The 20,058-nt window shown below is 33.1% G+C and overlaps 3 protein-coding genes across 4 annotated transcripts; 1 reads left to right on the top strand and 2 right to left on the bottom strand.

The window, feature by feature from the left end:
• The first annotated feature begins 1,965 nt into the window (after positions 1-1,965).
• Positions 1,966-8,433, top strand: LOC107011702 (probable galacturonosyltransferase 13). Of its 2 annotated transcripts, none has more exons than XM_015211302.2 (6): positions 1,966-2,884; positions 4,198-4,253; positions 4,427-4,582; positions 5,547-6,137; positions 6,550-6,852; positions 7,495-8,433. In XM_015211302.2, exons 1-6 carry the CDS (start codon positions 2,671-2,673, stop codon positions 7,774-7,776), a joined length of 1,602 nt encoding a protein of 533 aa, XP_015066788.1. In that variant the 5' UTR covers positions 1,966-2,670; the 3' UTR covers positions 7,777-8,433. The 2 variants fall into 2 exon arrangements, with proteins under 2 accessions (XP_015066788.1, XP_015066787.1); XM_015211301.2 differs by having other exon boundaries at positions 4,424-4,582.
• Positions 8,434-10,230: 1,797 nt separating this feature from the next.
• On the bottom strand, positions 10,231-12,181 carry LOC107011733 (UPF0301 protein CHU_1773). The gene is made up of 2 exons (XM_015211347.2): positions 11,816-12,181; positions 10,231-11,122 (listed from the first exon to the last, which is right to left on the bottom strand). Exons 1-2 carry the CDS (start codon positions 11,961-11,963, stop codon positions 10,356-10,358), a joined length of 915 nt encoding a protein of 304 aa, XP_015066833.1. The 5' UTR covers positions 11,964-12,181; the 3' UTR covers positions 10,231-10,355.
• A 386-nt stretch (positions 12,182-12,567) lies between these two features.
• Positions 12,568-17,967, bottom strand: LOC107009368. The gene is made up of 10 exons (XM_015208691.2): positions 17,681-17,967; positions 15,974-16,320; positions 15,522-15,605; positions 14,938-15,402; positions 14,578-14,713; positions 14,313-14,475; positions 14,097-14,225; positions 13,614-13,808; positions 13,384-13,506; positions 12,568-13,265 (listed from the first exon to the last, which is right to left on the bottom strand). The coding sequence occupies exons 2-10, from the start codon at positions 16,224-16,226 to the stop codon at positions 13,140-13,142; spliced, it is 1,674 nt and encodes a 557-aa protein (XP_015064177.1). The 5' UTR covers positions 16,227-16,320; positions 17,681-17,967; the 3' UTR covers positions 12,568-13,139.
• Positions 17,968-20,058: the final 2,091 nt, after the last annotated feature.

Here is a 20,058-nt window from a genome sequence, read left to right as displayed (position 1 = left end):
ATGCAAAACTTTACTAGTTTGATCTAAAAAGAAAATCTAAAAAGTTAATTATTCTTTATTTTTTAAAAAAAAAAAAACATTACCGTGAGAATAAAAAGTCTATGTGACATGCATGCATATCTTACTCTCCTATAAATTTATAAAGTAATCTTACAAAAATAAAAATCATTGAATATTCAAGTTCAGAGAAACAATTAAGCCTGCACATATCTATCATTTATCAATCATAAATACTAAATATTTTTGTTAAAATAAAATAAACTTTTTGATTTGTGGATAAGCAAATCAATGAAATTGCCTAATAATGTGTAAATAATGCCTAATGCATCGTGCCTTACACGACTAATTCATCTTGAACACAACAAGAATCATAAAAAATAAAATATCAAAGTCAAATTCTGATTAAATTAATCTTAATTAGAGTTTGTTTAGCAGAAAAACTTCATCTTTATTTTTGTTAAATTTTTTTTCTAAAATCTTTTGAACCATATTTCATTTAATTTTAGTAAAATTGACTCATCAGTTCATTACAAACTTATCTTATTTATACATACATTTAACTTTTAATTCTAATCCTACAAAATCTTTTTAATAGGTAATTGTAGCTATTAAAAAATAAAAAAGAATGTGTTACTTGTTTATAGATGAAGTTTTTATTGATATACCAAAGTATATATTAACATTAACATTAATAATACAATCTAAAACTTACTGTGGTATATCAACTAATCAAAATTATAAAAGTTATTATTTTTGCTTACATTGATTAAATATAAGATTATGTTATAGAAACTCCACTAGTTTATGAGTCAATTACTTAGATTCACGCTAGTTCGTAATATTATATATTTTATCATATTAAAGACTTCTGATACATGTATTTAACACGTCCAGATACATTGAAATACAAATTAGGTGATATTTATTCTATATACATTGTATCCAAGTTGATCCACATGTATATGACTTTTTCGCTCACCTTTTTTCTGTCCTACTCGCCATTTTCTTCTCTGGTTTGCCTCCCTCCTATCTCGTTTGTTTCTCTCTTTCTTTCGTTCGCTTCTTCCTATCATGTTTTTTTTTTTTCTCTCGTTCACCTATCTCCATGTTTTAGTGTATCTGATAGTAAAAATGTATGTAGCTAAGTTTATCTGATTTTAAATATGGTACAAAATTACTAATTAGTGGGATAATATGTAATAATTTCAAACGAAAGGAGAAATAATAAATATGGTGGAATGTTTGTCTAATTAATTATTTTTTTCCTTTTATATATTATACTCACTCCTCCCATTTTATCTTGCATCATTTGACTTAGACATAGTATGTGTTCAGAAAAGAATAAAATTTTTTGAAATTTATGGTCTCAAATAATTCTTACATATTTGTGTGGTTATAAACATTTCATTAAGAATAAAAATAGAAATTTTAAAATTAAATTATTTCTAACTATAATAAAAAATACATTTTTTATTAAAAAAAAAAAAGAGGCCACATAAAAATGAAATTGAGGAAATATTAAGTAAGTAAAAAACTCTCACTTCTCATAGTTTCATTTTAAACTGTATTATACACTATCTAAAAATACATTAATTAGCGAAACCAATTATTGTCTTCTTTTTACATTGGGGTAAAAAAGAGTTGAAGAAAAATTTAAATAATCAATTTTTTGGATTGACTTGTCTTTGTCTATTATTTCAAAATAATTATTTTTTATCTATTACTTTAAAAATTAATATTTTTTAAATAATTTACCAATAACATTAATTATTTATTTTTAAATACTAAATTAATTTTTCTCCTTGAACATCTCTATCATAATTTTAAGATTTTCGAATAACTCTCTCTCTTCCAGGTTCCCACATGTTTATTTTATTTATTTTTGGTTATGTCATATAAGTTTCTTACAATAATAAATAGATTGAAAATTTTGTTATTAAAACAATATATTTTTCCCCTAAAATAGAGAAAGAATTATCCATTAAAATTAGAAAAAAAAAAACACAGAATAACACAAAAATAGGCCATTACATCCCATCTTCCCCTTTTTTTTCTCTTTCTGTATTCCATTCTTCTCATCTCAATTTCTTTTCTAGCTCATTTCAGCTCAAGAACCAAATTCCCACCTCCGATTTTGTTCGGATTTATTCATCAGATTCAAATTTTCGTTTTTTGGGGTTGATTTAATTCATTCGTTTCATACAGAGATTATTTTTTTTTGCACACACAGATGTGTGTGTGTTTATGAAGAAATTGGTAATAGAAGGTTGTAGACGTTTCCGTTTATTATAGAAGCTATAGCTCGGTTTGGGTTTTTTGGAGGAGGTGAGAGAATCCAGTACATTGGTCTCGAAAGGGACCGTTAACGGTAAGATCCTCAAAATTTCTGTTTTGGTGGATCTGATGGTGAAATGAGCGAATTTGGACGGTTTAAGCATTACCCAGAATTGGAAAAGAGGTTAAGAGTCTTCAAATTGGTATTGTGGTGAAAAAGATCATTTCTTGATTGTTTTAAGATTGCCCCACTGCGTAGAATAAAGGGAGAGATAGTGGGTGCCGACCCTTATTTAAGGTAGCTTTTTGTTTAGCTTTGTTTGGAGTTTTGGTGAATTGGGGGATAGGGGTGGTGATTGGAGTAGATAAATTAGTTGGGGTGGAGAAGGGAGGAAGATGCAGCTGCACTTCTCACCTAGCATGAGAAGTATAACAATATCAAATAGCAATGGAGGGCTAGGTGATTTGATGAAGATCAAGGTCGCATCTCGCCAATTCTCTTACCGAAAACTCTTTCACACCATACTCTTCCTCGCTTTCTTGTTGCCATTTATCTTCATTCTCACTGCTCTTGTTACCCTTGAAGGTGTCAACAAATGCTCCTCATTTGGTACTTAATCGTTTTCCCTCCATTTACCTTTATTGCATTGTTAGATAGATCTTTAATATTTTCTCTGTTTTGTTTTCCTTTATTGTAAAGTTAATTAGATCATGTTTTTCTTCACAAAAGTTGTTGTTGAGGTGGAAACTTTCGTGTTTCATCATTATTAGGTAGCTTTTTATGTGTAGACTTGTAAATGCTCCAGTCAAGCAACACTATGGTGATAGAGGGTATGTACCAAAAGGACAAGATAGACCTAAATTACATGAAGGGTAGTTGTCTGAGAAAAGCTATAATCTCTAGTAACCGATGCAAAAGTAGCTAAAACTAGAACATAATGTAACTATGAAAGCAAATGATCCATATGGGTGATACCAATTAGTTGGGATTACGGTTTAGTGCACTTACATTAAGTTTGGGTAGGAATAAGTGTGGGATTCCGAAAAAAAATTACTCGAAAAGATTTGATTATGGACACAAATATAATACAATATATAGAGGATTCTTTTCCTTGACGAATTAGCTTGGACTTGAGCCTTGATGTATAGTTGAGTGGTTAGACTGATAAAAAGAAGGAACATATAGTGGACTAATCAATTGATTTTTAGGTTGCCTGGATTTTGTCACAGTTCAATAGGGATTAAATCATTTCCCTCTCACTGGTAATGTGGTAGGAGTTGCTTTATTTCTTAGTTTGTTGAGTGTTGCCCGATTTACTAAAGCAGTGTTGATTATTTCTATCATTACACTATTGAAGTATTTCAGTTTGATGACAAATATCCCTTAGAAAGGAAAAGAGGGAGAATGTGATATGAGTTGAAGTACCGAGTATCTGTGTGCATTTGGGTGGGCGTGGGGGGCTTAGTGCTGTTTCATGTGTTTTGTTCGAATGGTATATGGTAAGTGCGGTTTTAGATTTGCTTCTTGCATGTGCGACAAATTCTCCTATGTATACACCGTCAGTAATCGTGGTTTGTTATCTAGGTTTTTGTGCTATTTTGAATCACAAGTTTCTTCAGTTCACAATTTCATATCACATTATTCAATTGCTTTGGGATATTTCGGAATGTTGTTTCTCTGTTCCAAAGAAATGATATAAGAAGCTTTTTTGCTGGACAGACTGTTTTGGTTTTTGGACCCCAGCCTTAAAATACCAGTGTGTCTACACATGCTGTTTGAATTTGGCCTTGTTGTTAAATCTAGTAATGATGCTGGTCCTTGCTGCTTCTCTCTTAATTTAGTTCCAGAAAGGGTGCTAGTTTTCATTTTCTTTATGTTGTCCTGAGAAACCATAACCTCATTTCCTTCACATTGATCTTCAGATTGTTTAGGCAGACGATTGGGACCAAAGCTCCTTGGGCGATCTGATGGTTCAGGGGTAAAACTAACTTCCATCTACATTTTTGTTGCTGGTTTCATGTCCTAGTTTCAAATCTTGTTGAGCATTTGAGGCTTTGAGCTGAATACCTTTCGTTGTTTTGTTTTTCTTTTGGACAAGTTTAAGTGGAATACTTTCCTTAGCCCAAGCCTTTACATTTTTTGTTTCAGCAGAAGCTTGTTAAGGATTTTGTTAAGATCCTCAATCAAGTGAACTCTGAGGAAGTGCCTGCTGGCTTGAAGCTCCCAGAGTCGTATAGTCAACTGGTTTCTGAAGTAAAAAACAACAAGCACAGCACAAAAGAATTTGCTTTGATGTTGAAGGGAATGGTATGTGCATATAATTGATCTCTCTCTTTATTTGTGTACTATTTATTTCTAGGTGCATTAATTCTGCATTTTCATTTTGCTTTATTGTTTCTCTTGCCTTTTGTTTTGGGCAGGGACAAATACAGAAAGATATGAATAATGGAATGAAATGCATGAGATTGGTTCATTAATAGCAAAGAACCCTTCTTCCCGTCATATATAGCCTGTTTTGTTCTAGGATACCAATACTTCTTCTTCTTCTCTGGATGTTATCTACTGTTGTAGATTTTGTTGCACGGTTCATTCTGATCTTTGCTATGCAATGAATTAGGTGCTGCAGTTATTTGTTTGACATAACGTAAATTATCAAAAACCCAAGAAAAATAAAAGTTCGGTCTAAGTTGCTTGGCCTTGGGTGTGGGTGTCTAATAAAGGTACGGATCCTTCATGATCTAATTTTAAGATTAGGGGTACGGATATGGGTGTGGGGATTCGGCTAAAATAATTCGAGTATCTAAAAATCGAGTTATATGTGTAAATTCTGAGACACTATGTGGAAAACTTACAAGGTATTCCAAGGAGCAAATATTGATCAAGAGGAGAACCACAGAATAAGATAAAAGGAAAATTTGTAACAGACATTTTTCTATATAAAAGCTATTCATTTTTCTTCAATTTTACTTTAGCTTTAGTTTTGATTGCGTAAATCATTGTATCTGTCCCGTGTTTCTCCGTTGATTTCGGTAAAAGTACCCAAAATTGGTTGACCACACCCAGTACAGATCCCACACCCACGTCGTGTCAACACGGGTACGTCATTTAAAGTGAAGAGCCCGAGCAACATTATCTACCCCATAGCTGTGGTTCTCTTAATGCCTATGCATGCATTCAGATTCTATTTATATGTTCAGATGATCTATATATAGCCCTTATTAAACTTCCCTTTACACTCTTCTTTTCATATAATGAATTCATTATTTTGCAGATGGAGAAATCTGAAAGGGAGATCAGGGAATCAAAATTTGCTGAGTTAACGAATAAACATTTTGCAGCAAGTGCAGTTCCAAAAGGCATTCACTGTCTTTCACTGCGTTTGACTGATGAATACTCGACCAATGCTCATGCACGCAAGCAGTTGCCTTCACCAGAACTACTCCCTTTGCTTTCTGACAACTCATTGCACCATTTTGTACTGTCAACTGATAACATCCTAGCTGCGGCAGTTGTCGTCAGTTCTGGCGTGCAGTCAGCTCTAAAACCTGAAAAGATTGTTTTCCATGTCATCACTGATAAGAAAACATATGCAGGCATGCATTCATGGTTTGCTCTGAATCCTGTCTCTCCTGCTATTGTGGAAGTTAAAGGTATTCATCAGTTTGACTGGTTGACAAGAGAAAATGTTCCCGTACTCGAAGCAGTTGAGAGCCATTATGGGATTCGGAAATACTACCATGGAAATCATATTGCAGGTGCCAATCTCAGTGATATTACTCCACGCTCTTTTGCCTCAAAATTGCAGGCTAGAAGTCCAAAATACATATCCTTGCTAAATCATATTCGCGTATATTTACCAGAGGTAACACTTTGTCATATATCATAAATTGTCTTCTGTTGCTCTAACTTATAATTTGGAAGGATGAAATCGTCAGGTCAAAAAGGCTTGATAAGAGATGGATAACCTAGTAAGAACAAGGGTGGTTATTCAAGTTGCTAACGGTGCAAAAGTGGGAAGGACCGCTGTTGAGCTCCTGCATAGGGGTACGGAGGGGAGGGTGTTTTATACCATATCAAAACAAAAGGAAAACAAATGGGAAGGAAAAAGTGATAAATGAATACCACTAGTTTTAAATTTTTAATCATAACCTCTCAGGAATACAATTCCAGGATAAATCTAGAGACAATGATAATTCTTATTCCGCACTTTGTAGATAGATATGTATGCTCTCTTGCCGGTACACGTTTGTGATTTTTTGTGTTGTATTTTGCAGCTTTTTCCGAACCTTGATAAAGTGGTTTTCTTAGACGATGATATTGTAATTCAGCGTGACCTATCCCCCTTGTGGGACATTGATCTGAATGGTAAGGTGAATGGAGCTGTTGAGACCTGTAAAGGTGAAGATAGGTGGGTGATGTCTAAGCGATTCAGAAATTACTTCAATTTTTCTCATCCTCTCATTGCAAAGAATTTGAACCCCGATGAGTGTGCATGGGCTTATGGGATGAATATATTTGACTTGCGTGCATGGAGAAAGACAAGTATAAGAGATAGTTATCATTCATGGCTTAAAGAGGTAATCACATCTTCATGATTTCTTAACCTAATCTTTAAATATATGAATTTTCTAAATTCCACGAGATCTTTATTTTTTGTCTGGAGCTGAAGATTACTTTTTCTTTTTAAATCTTATAAAAGCTGCAGTTCTTCCTGTATTCCTGCTTATGTCTTCATATTACTTGTCTTCTTTTGTGGCTCATTTAACTTCTTTCGAGTGGCATGTTCATCTAGGAGACACAAGTACGTCCTAGATCGGCATTTTTGCTTGTTATATGAGATAAGCTTTGCGATCTTGGTTTTCTGTTTGACACTTTACAGATATTGTGATTAAGAAATTTGAAGGTTCTAGAGGTATGTATTGTCTACTTTTGGGTCCTTTCTTCTATAAACAAGGTATTACCGTGGCATGGAATCTTTGCTTTACCTATTATTTCCCAATGGGATTGGTGTAGATTAGATGTTGAGTGACTAAATTGTGTTGTATTATGCCACTCAGGGATTTATCTATTATTTCAGTTCTGAAAACATTTGAATAATTTTATCTACTTATAATTGCAATTCAACTTGAAATCATGCAATCTAGTCTTCAGTGTTTTCTCAATATGGTGAACGGAAATAAGCTTTTGGTTGGCATTCTGAAGCTTTTTGATCATTGTAGAATCTGAAGTCTAACTTAACAATGTGGAAACTTGGAACACTGCCTCCTGCTTTGATTGCATTCAAAGGTCATGTTCATCCTATTGACCCGTCGTGGCACATGCTTGGCTTGGGCTATCAGAATAATACCAATGTTGAGAATGTGAAGAAGGCTGCTGTCATTCATTACAATGGTCAATCGAAGCCTTGGCTTGAAATAGGCTTTGAGCATCTCCGGCCTTTTTGGACCAAGTATGTTAACAGCACCAATGATTTCATTAAGAATTGTCACATATTGGAGTAGTGTACGTGTTATGCTGCAAGGAGAATACGCAGGATAGAAATTCAAATGGCATAGGCTTTGCTGAATATTTGCTAGGGAACTTAAAATCGAATTGAGAAGGAGATTCTGATACTTGACAGAATTGGCTGGGATATATTCAGGTATGGAATGTGTGCTACTTTGACTCACTTCTATGAAGAGTACCTGCGATACTAGCATGGATATGAGATTCGTTCTTCCCATCTGTAAAATAAAAATTCGTTGCCTAGCTTGTTGATGTGACAAAAGTACACATTATATCTGCACTTTAGGTGAATGTAGTATACATTTGGCTCTCACTGTTACCATCAGTGATACAAAATCGGGACATCCCGAGAAGAAAAGCTAGGATGGTGGCGCTCACTTTTGGCTATCCATTTGGCTCCATTAGAGGTTGAGATGATTCTTTTGGCTTCATTTCATTTTTTTTTACCTAGTCAGTTTGATCGCCATCGCCCTTGTTGTTTTCTTGATTAAATCAATATCTTGTCATTTTAGGCAGTAGATTATAGAAAATTTTAAGTCCCTTGTTAATGACCTGTGTAGGTTATACATATTGGTACTTTTTTGTATGATCAAGAGTAATTATAGACAAGCTCAGATTATTATTATTTTTTATCAAGTTCTTCATTCACAGACCTTTGCTTATATGTTCCATGTTTTTAGCATAAACTGGGGATGTGGTTTGTTAATTTTCTTTTTCACTGCAATTAAGTTCTCTCTTCTGCAATAAATTATGTTTTAACATTTGACAGTGAAAATCAAAATTTAATTTTTAAGTTGTATTTCTATCTTGAAAAACAACTTATAGTTTGTTTATTAGTTCACTTTTAAAATAGTAACACCTCCAAATATGAATATTATTTCAAATATTGTAAAAAAGTATAACCAATTGTTATTTAAAAAATTAATGTTGTGTAACTAGTACTATTAATAATAATGGATATGAGATTTTGTTACTTAATATGGTAATTTCCATGTATTGGGATTATAGTTAGCTTATAGAGTTAGTTAAATAACAGTGATTAGTACTAAGTTAGTTAAGTTGTTAGGGCTCGTTTAGTCCCCAGATTGAATTTGGAATAAAATATATATTACGTTTGGTAAATGGTATTTGTACCATCTTATCTTCTTGATGTTCAGAAATTATAATCTCAGAATAATTTAATCCGCGTTCCAAGCAACTCCCTTATAAGGGCTCAGTTGTTAGAGTGCATTATCAGATACTAAAATTTGTTTAGATAATACATGAATTAAAGGATTAGAAGCATGTATAACATCGAAATTGAAGAATCCGTGTAAGACAATGATTTCATTATCTTTTTTTAATTGGTTAAAAACTCATAGGATTTCAATGCATAATAATATACAAGATTGGGCTTCTACTTTCTAACAACACAAATCTATTTCAAAAGTTCAAGCTACAATTAATATAGAAACATATGATATTTCGATGTCACAACACTCTGTGAAGATACGCCATGAAATCTATGGAAAAATTATACCAAAATGATGAGCTCGCTATGTAGAGCAACTTTCGAGATGAAAGAACCAATATCCATAGAGAATGTAGGGACTTTCCTTCTGATTTTCTATGAGTTTTGGTTGATTTTTATGAGTTAAAACGAAGTTCAAACAACTTTTATGAAGCTAAATTGATATAGGTGCTAGGGAGCCCACCTTGAGTGCCTGTTTGTGCAGCCTTATGAAAAGATTAATATCTCTCTATTCTGAAGTTATATGGACAAATAGTTAAGTGCATTGGAAATTAAACTCGTAAATCTTTATATTGGGGGATCACAAATTCTTTACCTTTCGGGAGAAAAACCACATGTTTTACCCATATTTTAAGAGAAGTCCTTATAGAAAAGTTACAATAACTTTTTCCAACTTCTATTTTACATCTTGCTTAACTTCAAAACTTAACATACAATTAATGTTCAATTAAAATACCTCCTAAAACATATTGCCTAACACATTAATCTCTTAGTCGTATCCTAAAAGTATGAGTTAGTTTGACATTTGAATAAGCAAGGTGTTTCAGGTTGGTCTGACGAGTAAATTTGGAATAAAATTTATATTATGTTTGGTAAACCGTATTTATACCATCTACCAAATGCTATATAAATTTTATCTAAGATATCCTACCTTTATTCATCCAGTTTGGGATTATCTCATTCCATCTTCCTGACGAGATAAATTATTTCAGAGTTCAGAATAATGTAATTTGCGTTCCAAACAACCCCCTTAAGGACTCCTTTGTTAAAGTGCATTAGAAATTGAAAAAAAAATATATGCATTTATCAGCTTTGTGTATTACTAATACCTTATTTACTATATTATTTCCAATCAATCTATACGTTCTATTTGATACTAAGATATGTATGGCTAATACATGAATTAGAGGATTAGAAGCATGTATAACATCGAAATTGAAGAGTCAGTGCAACTTAGACAATAATATCATTATCTTTTTAATTGGTTAAAAACAATGCATAATAATTTACAATAATTTGGGCTTCTACTTTCAATAACACAAATCTAAACTCAAAAAATTCACATCACCAAACTTTCTTTGGAGTCATAAGCCCAAGAACTTCATCCCAAAGCCCAACACTTCCCACATCAGAAAGCCCAATTACACTTGGGCTACAAGCAGCTACAGTCCAATAACCAGCTCTAATCTCATCCTTCAATTGATCTTTTTCCCATGCACAATACCCATCAAAAAACCTAAAATTATCAACCCCAACAACATCCCTTTTCACCATTTCAGAAGCACATCCCACACTTTCTTTTGTACCATAGTACAAACCTTTCATTACTTCATCAAAGACTCCACTTTTTCCAAGCCCATCTTCATTTGGGCTCACTAAAAAAAGCCCATCTTCTAAAGGCCCACCAAAAAACAATGGCCTATTAGCAAATGTCCCCGACATGTCAAGCACCGACGGTTTCATTTCCTTAATGGACATAAGTGAAGGCCTGTTTAAAATTAAGCCCATTGGGCCTATTGGGCCCATTGATAATAACAGAACTACAGTCCGTTCAAATATGTGAACGCCATCCAGCTTTTCGGTAGCGATGAGTATACAACCTTTTTCCGGTTCGTGAATGGTGTGGGCCCATTTCGTGCCGATTGTGACGGCCGGAGGCGGAGGAAGATCGTCGACGGTGTCGGGATTGACGACGGAGGAGAGATCTTCTGACCGGGAAGCTCGTTCGCCGGCGACTAACCGTGCTCGAAATGATCGCCAGTCTGTTTCAGTGAAAGGCCTTTCTTCATCTTGAGGTGAAGGTGATGGCAATGGTGAACTTGCCTGGCAACCTACAAGTACAAAATTTTCTTAATATATGTTTATCTGATCATCTTTTATAGCTTAATTTGAAAATTACCTGAAAATCTGTTTCATTTTACAGTATACTCTATATGCCAAAATTTTATGTGATTCAAAATGTTTTATATATAAGCATTTAAATTCTTAATAATTATGGATTTGTGTTTAGTAGTTCTTTTACTTAAATATGTAAGCTCTATTATTTTAAGAACTTGAACATTTTAGGATCAAGTTCTTAATGAAAATTAGATGGTTTGACTCTCGTACTTTGAATCGTGTTGATAGATACCATTGGCGGAGATAGATAGGAACGAGAGGTTCGATTGAAACTCCTTGATAGAAAAACTATATTAGATGTTGAAACACTTTAGCTTTTCGGGTGTGTGGTTTATATTTTGATACGCTTAATGAAAATCCTCACTCCGCTTTTACATTAGTGATCATGAGATTAATAGTTCCTCACACTCTTAAAAATGTCAATGGATGTGTGTTGGATTCTCCAAAAGTAGTATATTTTGGAAAATCTGACACGATGTGGCACGGCATCAAAAGTGAAGACTCTGTGCAACTAACTTAGGAGGTGATTGATTTGATCCCGATCACTACTGGACTGACTCATTCGAGCCCCCGACGGAAATACCTTTGAGAAACAAAAGTAAGGAAACAAGAAACAGGGCACTTACATGTCACTGAAAAAGGATTGCCAACTTTTTTTGGCTGATGAAATTGACTAACAAATGACCTCCTCCTTGTAGAATAAGAAACTCTTGATCCTAACAAAGGGAAGAGTTTCTCTGAGAGGGGCTTTGAAGTGACAAAGCAAGCTTCCATATTGAATAGAGAATGTCTTGCCTTAATTAGCCAAATAGTACTGCAATTGCAGATTTTAGAGAGATTCTTGATATAAAAAGAAACTGATCAGTGTGTATATATTGGATAAGTGGATATAGCAAAAAGGTATTGATGTATAAAGAGAGAATTCATTGTGTTATATATGGAGAATGTGGTTACATGTAGACCACATGAAGCTTTTGAGCTAATCCAGTACAAGTAGGATACCTTTTCACTGTTGGCAGAGTTAAATTCCTATAAGTATGGGCCAATGGATATGGCTTTACACATAAGCAGATAGGCCAAAAGTTATCAAGAAATTGTTTGGTTCTTATAAGTTAGAATTGGCTAAGGTTTAATCTGAAGAAATCTAGTGCACTTTTATGAGTGATGTGTTGTGATTCTACCCACAGACTGCCAGTATGACTTCTTGTTTCCTTAGCCTTCTTTCTTTTGCCATTTCATTCGATCTTCTTGATTTGGTATTAAAGTTTTAACTATCCATAAACTCCTTTCATTTCAATTTATTCTTCTTTTTAGTCCGTTTTAAATAAGAATATATCTAAAAAGAAATTATATAACTTTCATTTGGTGATTCAAGTAGTTCCCACTCAAAGAAAAAAGCTGAATTTACAAGTTCCCCACTGAAAAAGGGAATACCAAATTAAATGTTATTATTTGGTTCAAGTGCTATCATTACATGGAAGCTCAAAAGCTTCTCCAATATAAACCATTACAACCTAAAAGATCAATTACAAGCATAATGCTCTAATTCAGAAATAATCTCATAAATACAAATAAGATATCCTTCTCCACCAAACATTTTGACTCTTTATCACATCAAGGTGTGTGGCGGAATAGTTGAGATTCCTTCACCTCTAACTAGAAGTGTCAAGCTAGCACTTCAGGAATGGAAAACTTTTTGAGTTAGGAGCGGTTTACTCCCCTTGCGTCTTATCCAACGCAAATGGTTGAAGCAGATCAAGTATGCTAAGTCAGTTGGTTCGGAGTACCACGAGCGTCCACTATAACTTAGTGAGTTACTAACAATTGGTGCAAATTTAATACTAAATGTGAGGTGTTGTTTTTCTTAACAACAAATGAGCTATATACAGAGCTCAAGATACACTAACATCTACTCCCCTATGTAACATGTCGCTGTAGGTTTTAGATGTATTATTCTGAACACGAATCTTCCTCAACTCTCACAAGGGTGGGTATTTGGCCATGATCAACAAAATCAATCTTGCTCAATCTAACACAACCAAGCACTTTCTCTGGCAGCTCCTCTGGCTTCTGTGCCTGTAGAATTTAGTGATTACACAATAAACATACACCATTAATAAAGCCTGAAGTAATTAAGCCAACCATCCTCAAAACTACTAGCATCATATGTGCTTTCTGAAAAGAAATGACAAACCTGAATTGTTAGACCAAAATCAAGTATTCCATGTCGTAAACGTTCTCTAAAAGCATCGAGCCCCTTTCTTGCTATGTAGCTGAAGCGATGAATGTCAAGATCAACTTCTAGGTAATTCGGGCCCTATAATAAGCAGAGACCATGCACATTGAGAATATTGTGGTGTTAAAAAAGAACCACACTGTTGATAAACTGACAAACAAACTAAAGTCAGGGTATCAAAGATCCACCTGATAAAAATTGTGTTGAGGGCGGGAAAGCACAGGCTTTTCATTGTAAGCATTCAAAAGCTTCCTTTCAGTTGAACTTGTAACAATCTCATCTGGATTAACCAACCCAACCATAATCTTCAACCTCTCTCTGAAAGGAACAGTTGATTCTTTTGCAAAACCCTTCACCTTTTCCATGTCATCCTCGATGAATCTCTATCAGGAAGCAAGGCAGATCAGAATAACCATATCAGCAAAAGGGTCTACCCCCAGTTACGTAAGAAGTATTTGTCAATCAATAAAATTGCAAGATAGTAAAAAAAACGACCTCCCTAGCCTAACCTTTCAGCTAACCACTGTCTAAAATGGAACGCAGAACTAGCATACTCTACTTTCTGCCTCTCCCCTCGTTAATACCTTCCTTATTTCAAGCAAAGAGAAGGGAAGAAGGAAAAACAAAAGGAGAAATCTGCTGATTTTTCTTCATAAAGTTGACATAAGTACCTTGATGGTGTCCTGAAACTGGGGAGAGATGTCCTCCTCAAAAGTTTCAGAAAGTTTGAAATATACTACAAGGCTCAAGCCTTCTCCATCAGCATCACCAACGAACATCGGAGCAGGATAAGTTGGCAGCTGTCAAAGAACAACTATATTGGTTAGAATAGAATGTTATATCAAAAAAAATCTACTTCGTTTAGTTGGGAGAGACTGCTCTAATACCTGAATGTTAACAATTAGTAAAGGTGGTATTCTTCCATCTCCTTTTATAGAAGGAAGCTCAATGTGTTGTGCTATATGATTGATCTTTCTTGGGCAAACAAATAAATCGACCCCAATTGGAGTATAAGGAGACACATTAGTAGCAGGGGCTTTCCTCTTATCTCTGCAGATTAAACAGAAAAATTGTAGAGAAACAGGTTTAAAATCCATTATAGAAGTCCAACAACAGTAATTAATTGGTAAAAAATGTAAGTTAAGAGCATACTTGAAATAACTATCACCACGGAGCTTAAAGTTCGAGGGCTCAATCTTTGACCAACTTCCTGCGATAGACTTTTCTTCTGTGCAACAGGGAATTAAAAGCCCAGCCCTGGGGCGGCGAAGAAACTTTCTTGAAGAACCTACAAGAATACCACTATGTTAAATGTATTATTAACTAATCATCACCGTAGCTTTTCAACCTTCCATCTCTAGACCGGGAAATCTAAACTTGAAGGTGCATCATGATTTCAGCAAGATTTTGCTAGTAGTTAGATTCGAAAATAGTGAGAATAAAAATGTGATTCTCATATTGGACTCGATTTTATGCTGAAAGTGAAGTATAGAAATGAGGCGTGGTACTCACAAAATTCATTTTCTTCCCCATCAACAGATGTCCTCTTCATAGAAAGCCTTATAATAGTCGACTTCTTTACTTGAGAATGTGGAGCTGAGTTTTGTCCATTTATGATTTTGTCATTGAAACTCAAGGTATTTACCAGCTTCGGTAAAACAGACTTGAAAACAGTTTCCTGAGTTTTCTCCTGCATCTGAAGTATCTCCTTTTTAACATTTTTAAAACTTGCATACGCACGATCCAAGTTCTTCTTCTTTTTTGTGCCAAAATCTTCACCCTTCCCCATGGATGGACGTTCATACTCCTGAGCAGTTACAACTGCAGTTCCACTTGGATCCTGAACTCCATCTTTGCTCAAGCCATCTATCTTGAGATATTTCTCATGATATTCTTTGTACTTATGTTTGCTATCCATAAAGCATGATGAAGTTTCATACTGAACTACTTGTCCATTTGAAATGTTGGGGAAAATATCTAGAAGGAATAGAATGAAACTATCATAACTTTGTTCAAGAATGATGGCCTTCTTACTTCCATAGATAGACAAAGTCATCAATTATAAGCACAACAACAAAGAAACTGATGATCATTACCTCCATGAACACTACTAAAGTCATCATCTGAGTCGGATTCAAAAATGCTGTGCGAGTCAAACCATGCTTCTTCTTGGCAAACAACTGTAAAAATGTAAATCTCTTATCATTTTCAAGCTTACAGTTCAAAAAGATTTCATTATCGATAGCCTAAGCACACAAAACTCCGTTCGCTAAGATGTTAGATGCATATTTGTTTCCTTCTTGTGAACAGAAAAGGCACCAGAACTAACATAACCACAATAAAAGGTACAGAAAGTGTCATGATACAAAACATGTAGCAGGATTATTATATCTTTATTCTTTAAACCTATGCTGCTCGGTCTCTCCAAAAAAGTTGTCAAACCTGTGTCAAATTCTCCAAAAATACGCTTTTGAAGAGTCCATTAAGCATTTGAGCATAGGCATATGAAAATATAAGGTTCAAAATAGAAAAAAAAAGAAGAGTTTACCGTTGCCATCTATTTGATTATGCTGCCACTGCAACTGAGTAAGATGAAATGTGGAGTTGGAGACCTCAGATGTTCTGCAAGTTGTATGAACAAACTCACTAACAGCAATGTCTGTCACCCGCGCATCGCTGTTTCTTTTCCTGGTTCCTATTATACCTGAGTTTGAATTCTTTCTATGGTATTTTCTGTGGCGACGGTGGTGTTTCTTCCTTGCCCTGATTGTGGTTGCTGGAGTTGATACACAACCACCCATTATTACTACTCAGCTCACAAATCTGTCTGCTAATTGCTGATGCACACCATGCAAAGATGTAAATTTCGATTGGAACTCACGAAATTATGTATACCTGGCACATGAACAAGAGAAACTTGAAATCTCTGAATATACAATTCCATATAATAACATATTCAGTGAAATCCCACAAAGGAGGGTCTGGGAGGGTGTAGCGTACGCAGACCTTTCCCTACCTGATGGAGGTAGAGAAACTGTTTTTGAAAGACCCTCGTCTCAAGTGAAGCAAATCAAAGTAATAATTGAAAGGAAAAACGATAATACAGAAAACATAACAACGTCTACGTCAACTACAAAGATATGACTAAGTAAATGAGTTTGAAATTTGATTCAATACATTATCTGCATTTGCGATTACTGGAGTACAAAAGGCTTACCTTAATGAAGTACTTAACATCTGGAACTAATAGTAAAATCTACACAAATGAATCTTGATTTAGCAGTTTTCAAAATCTTATATATACTTTAGAATAAAACTCAAAAAGATGAGACAAAAGCTGTTTTTAACAGGCTTAAAAGCAGTGAACCTCAAAAAACAGATGTAATACAAGAATATTACTGACAAAAAAAAAAAGCAAAAAAGAACACAAAGATGGCTAAATGCAAAGAAACTAATGAAACAAACTTTAATAATTTCATGTGCTACACATAAGAAAAAGTAAAATAAATTAGAGACATAACTAAAAAGGTGTTTGATATAAATGTAATAAACTGCTTTTTCTCTCATTTTTTATTTTTATATTTTCCTTGTCTTGTATTTTAAATTTGTTAATGATGAAAAAGGATGGAATTAAGATGACCTTGTATTCACTTTCAGAGACTGAATCAGACAAAACAATTGTCAGATTAGGCATAAGAGAGAATGAAGCAAAAAATAGGTCCACATTAACATCATAACACAAAACAAACAAACCAAAGTTGTTAGAAACTATATAAAAAAAAAAAAGCAAAAAAATTAACAATGCAATTGCTTTAAAAAGAGGAAAAAGCCAAAATATAAAGAATGATGATGAGAACAACAATAATATATCTCGACGGAAAGATAAAATATACGCAGATCTTTATTAATACATCGTGATAAAGAAAAAGTTGTTTTTCAAAAAAAACTCTAACTCAAATGCAGCTATAAAATATCAAGAATGAAAACAGCAAAAAAAAAAAAAATCACAATACAACAAGCTACTAATCAATAGGTCAAGAATTAAGAAATACCTAAGAAGATGGTATGAATATGTTACCAAAATTTCAAAAAAAATTAATTCCAACCCCCAACTTTAAGGTAAATAATTAACAACGAAGCACCAACTACGTCTCGATCTCAAATAAGTTATACCCCGCAACACAAAAAATGGGACATCAGTTGTAAATTCTGGTAGATACCCACCATCAATATATATACATGAAAAAGTTCATACCTTTTTGTTTTTTGAATGAAGAAAACACCATTAACAATAATAATAAATGAATGTAGGTCTCCCTCTCTGTGAAAAAAAAAATGAAAAAAATTTCAAGAAACAGAGAGAGAGAAAGGAGAAGAAACTAGAAAGAGCAAATGGGTCCAAACGGGTCGGATCCAAGCTCTTTTGGATTTGTTTTTGTGGAAATTTTTTTCTGAAAAAAAAAAAGAAAAACAGAGAGAATTGAGAGGAAGAAGAAGAAGGATAAGATGGTAATTTGACGTAATTTCTGAGAGTGCGTGCGAGTGTTTGTTTATTGATATTTATAGTATTTTAAATTTTAAAAAAAGGTGCGTCTGGTTGTCTTCAAAAACAAAATCATTATTACAACCCTCCGTCCATTTCTCTGCCCCACCAAACACTGTCGAGGTATTATTAACGTAATTAATTTCTTTATTTTTTTAAAAAAAAAAAAATATACTCCGTAGAGTATCAATTATCTTTTATCGTTATCGTTAAGGATATGGTCTAGTTTGTGAGATTATTTTTTTTCTTAATTATAGGTTTCGAATTTAAATTTTTAATGTAAAAAAAAATCTTTGATAGAAAAATATTCGTCTTGAATAACACCCTATTCGGCGTAAATTTATTCTTATATGAATATCAAATAGCACTGAGTCAGCTAAACAAAAGTTATCTTTATTGTTGAAAAAAGGAAGAAAAAAAAACTTTATTTATTGTAATAATATCTACAAATTTGATCCTTCGGGTAGATCAGATTTGGACTTGGAACTTTCACATTAGAGGTCTCAAGTTCGAAACCCCTTGCCAGGGAAAGCAAGAGGTATGCCTTTTAGGACGAGCTCGTTGCACCGAGCTTGCCTAGTGCGGGTTACTTCTCTTATGTGATTTGCGAGCTATTACATAAACACAGAAATTTTACTCTGTGCGCACCCAAAGAATAGCAACTGCAAATTTCTCTTGTTATAAAAAGCCACAAATTTAAACCTACCTAAGTACACCAACGTATTAGTTATCCATACTTTTTATAAAATAATATATAAGCTTTTGTAATATTATATTAATTTTACGTATAAATAATTTGTCTTCTAAATCAATTAATATAAATATAATATTACTTATGGAGAAATTAATATATCTCTGCCTTACGCCAAACAACTATTGGTTTTCCTAACGTCACCTGACATTCTTTCGGTCTAGAGTTCGTTCCTATGACGAAACGAATTACTCTCTGTTGTAATTTATTTAATTATTTTTTATTCTATATTAAAGAAAATATTTTTAAAATATTTTTGATCTTTTATATGATATATTATTAACAACTTAAAAAATATTTTCATATATACTACATATTTTTATTTGAGAATTTGCAAAATTTAAGTGTTTTTTTTCTTTTCTTTTTAGTACTCCAATTAAAATAGTACAACAAACAAATGGACGAAGAAAGAAATTGAAGTAAATTGGAATAATTGTTTTGGCAAAAAAAAATTGACCAGAATAATATTTTATCTATGTTATTTTATTTTTAAAATATTTTTATCTTTTAAACTTTAATACTTTTTAACTAATACTTAAAAAAGAAATCAGTTTATTTTAAAATAAAAAAATATATATATTGGTAATTTTCTAGCACTTCCCAAGTTGATTATGGCAAATTAATGTTGGACTACCTATCATCTGATTCTGTATTGATCATTCATTAAATGATGTACATAATTAAATCGATGATGGAGATAGATGAAAATTCTACTATTTAAAATCATTACCGAAAATAAATGAAATTATTTCAAAAAAAAATCATATACAATTTAATCATTATGAATATATTTTTTGAAAAAATTAGAGTAAAAAAGAACTCGTACCCAAAGCCTCTTAATTAAGAATGGAGTACTTGTCATTCCATCACAATCCTTATTGATGGAATTAATGAATTCATTTCTATCTAAATTCAAATTTGTTTCGCCCCTTTATTGCATTGTATGTAATAAAAAAAAATTAGACAAATTCAAAATTCGGCATTAATGAATTCATCCTGAATTCAAATTTAATTTATTTAATAAATATCTTAATTTTATATAATTTGAATTAATAAAGTGTCTTAAATTTTAATCAATAAATATCTTAATTTTAATTAATAAAGTGTCTTAAATTCGATATATTGACTAAGAGTACACTTTTATTGATTTTGCCATTTACATTGACTTTGTGAGCACATGTACATTCTAAAAGCTAAAATCATTTTTCATTCAGCCAAGAAATAAAACCATGCATGTGCGTATAGCCATGCATGTTACACCCTAAATTCAAGGCAGCCCAAAGTCAAATAAATAACTTTAAATTATATATATATATATATATATATATATATATATATA

The sequence above is a fragment of the Solanum pennellii genome, chromosome 2 (assembly GCF_001406875.1).
Source record: "Solanum pennellii chromosome 2, SPENNV200".
Taxonomy (NCBI): Eukaryota; Viridiplantae; Streptophyta; class Magnoliopsida; order Solanales; family Solanaceae; genus Solanum; species Solanum pennellii.
Note: the sequence above shows the minus strand (reverse complement) of the source record. Positions and strands in the feature narration are given on the sequence as shown.

What these genes read in the sequence shown, in the direction of transcription:
- LOC107011702 (XM_015211301.2), top strand. Translation starts at nt 2,671, where the DNA reads ATGCAGCTGCACTTCTCACCTAGCATGAGAAGTATAACAATATCAAAT. An exon ending in CAACAAATGCTCCTCATTTG is followed by an intron (nt 2,885 to 4,197) that starts GTACTTAATCGT and finishes ATTGATCTTCAG; the next exon opens with ATTGTTTAGGCAGACGATTG. An exon ending in GGCGATCTGATGGTTCAGGG is followed by an intron (nt 4,254 to 4,423) that starts GTAAAACTAACT and finishes TTTTTGTTTCAG; the next exon opens with CAGAAGCTTGTTAAGGATTT.
- LOC107011733 (XM_015211347.2), bottom strand. Translation starts at nt 11,963, where the DNA reads ATGGAAGCTTGCTTTGTCACTTCAAAGCCCCTCTCAGAGAAACTCTTC. An exon ending in CAATCCTTTTTCAGTGACAT is followed by an intron (nt 11,123 to 11,815) that starts GTAAGTGCCCTG and finishes TTGTACTTGTAG; the next exon opens with GTTGCCAGGCAAGTTCACCA.
- LOC107009368 (XM_015208691.2), bottom strand. Translation starts at nt 16,226, where the DNA reads ATGGGTGGTTGTGTATCAACTCCAGCAACCACAATCAGGGCAAGGAAG. An exon ending in CGTGGTGATAGTTATTTCAA is followed by an intron (nt 14,476 to 14,577) that starts GTATGCTCTTAA and finishes TTTAATCTGCAG; the next exon opens with AGATAAGAGGAAAGCCCCTG. An exon ending in TACTAATTGTTAACATTCAG is followed by an intron (nt 14,226 to 14,312) that starts GTATTAGAGCAG and finishes GTTCTTTGACAG; the next exon opens with CTGCCAACTTATCCTGCTCC.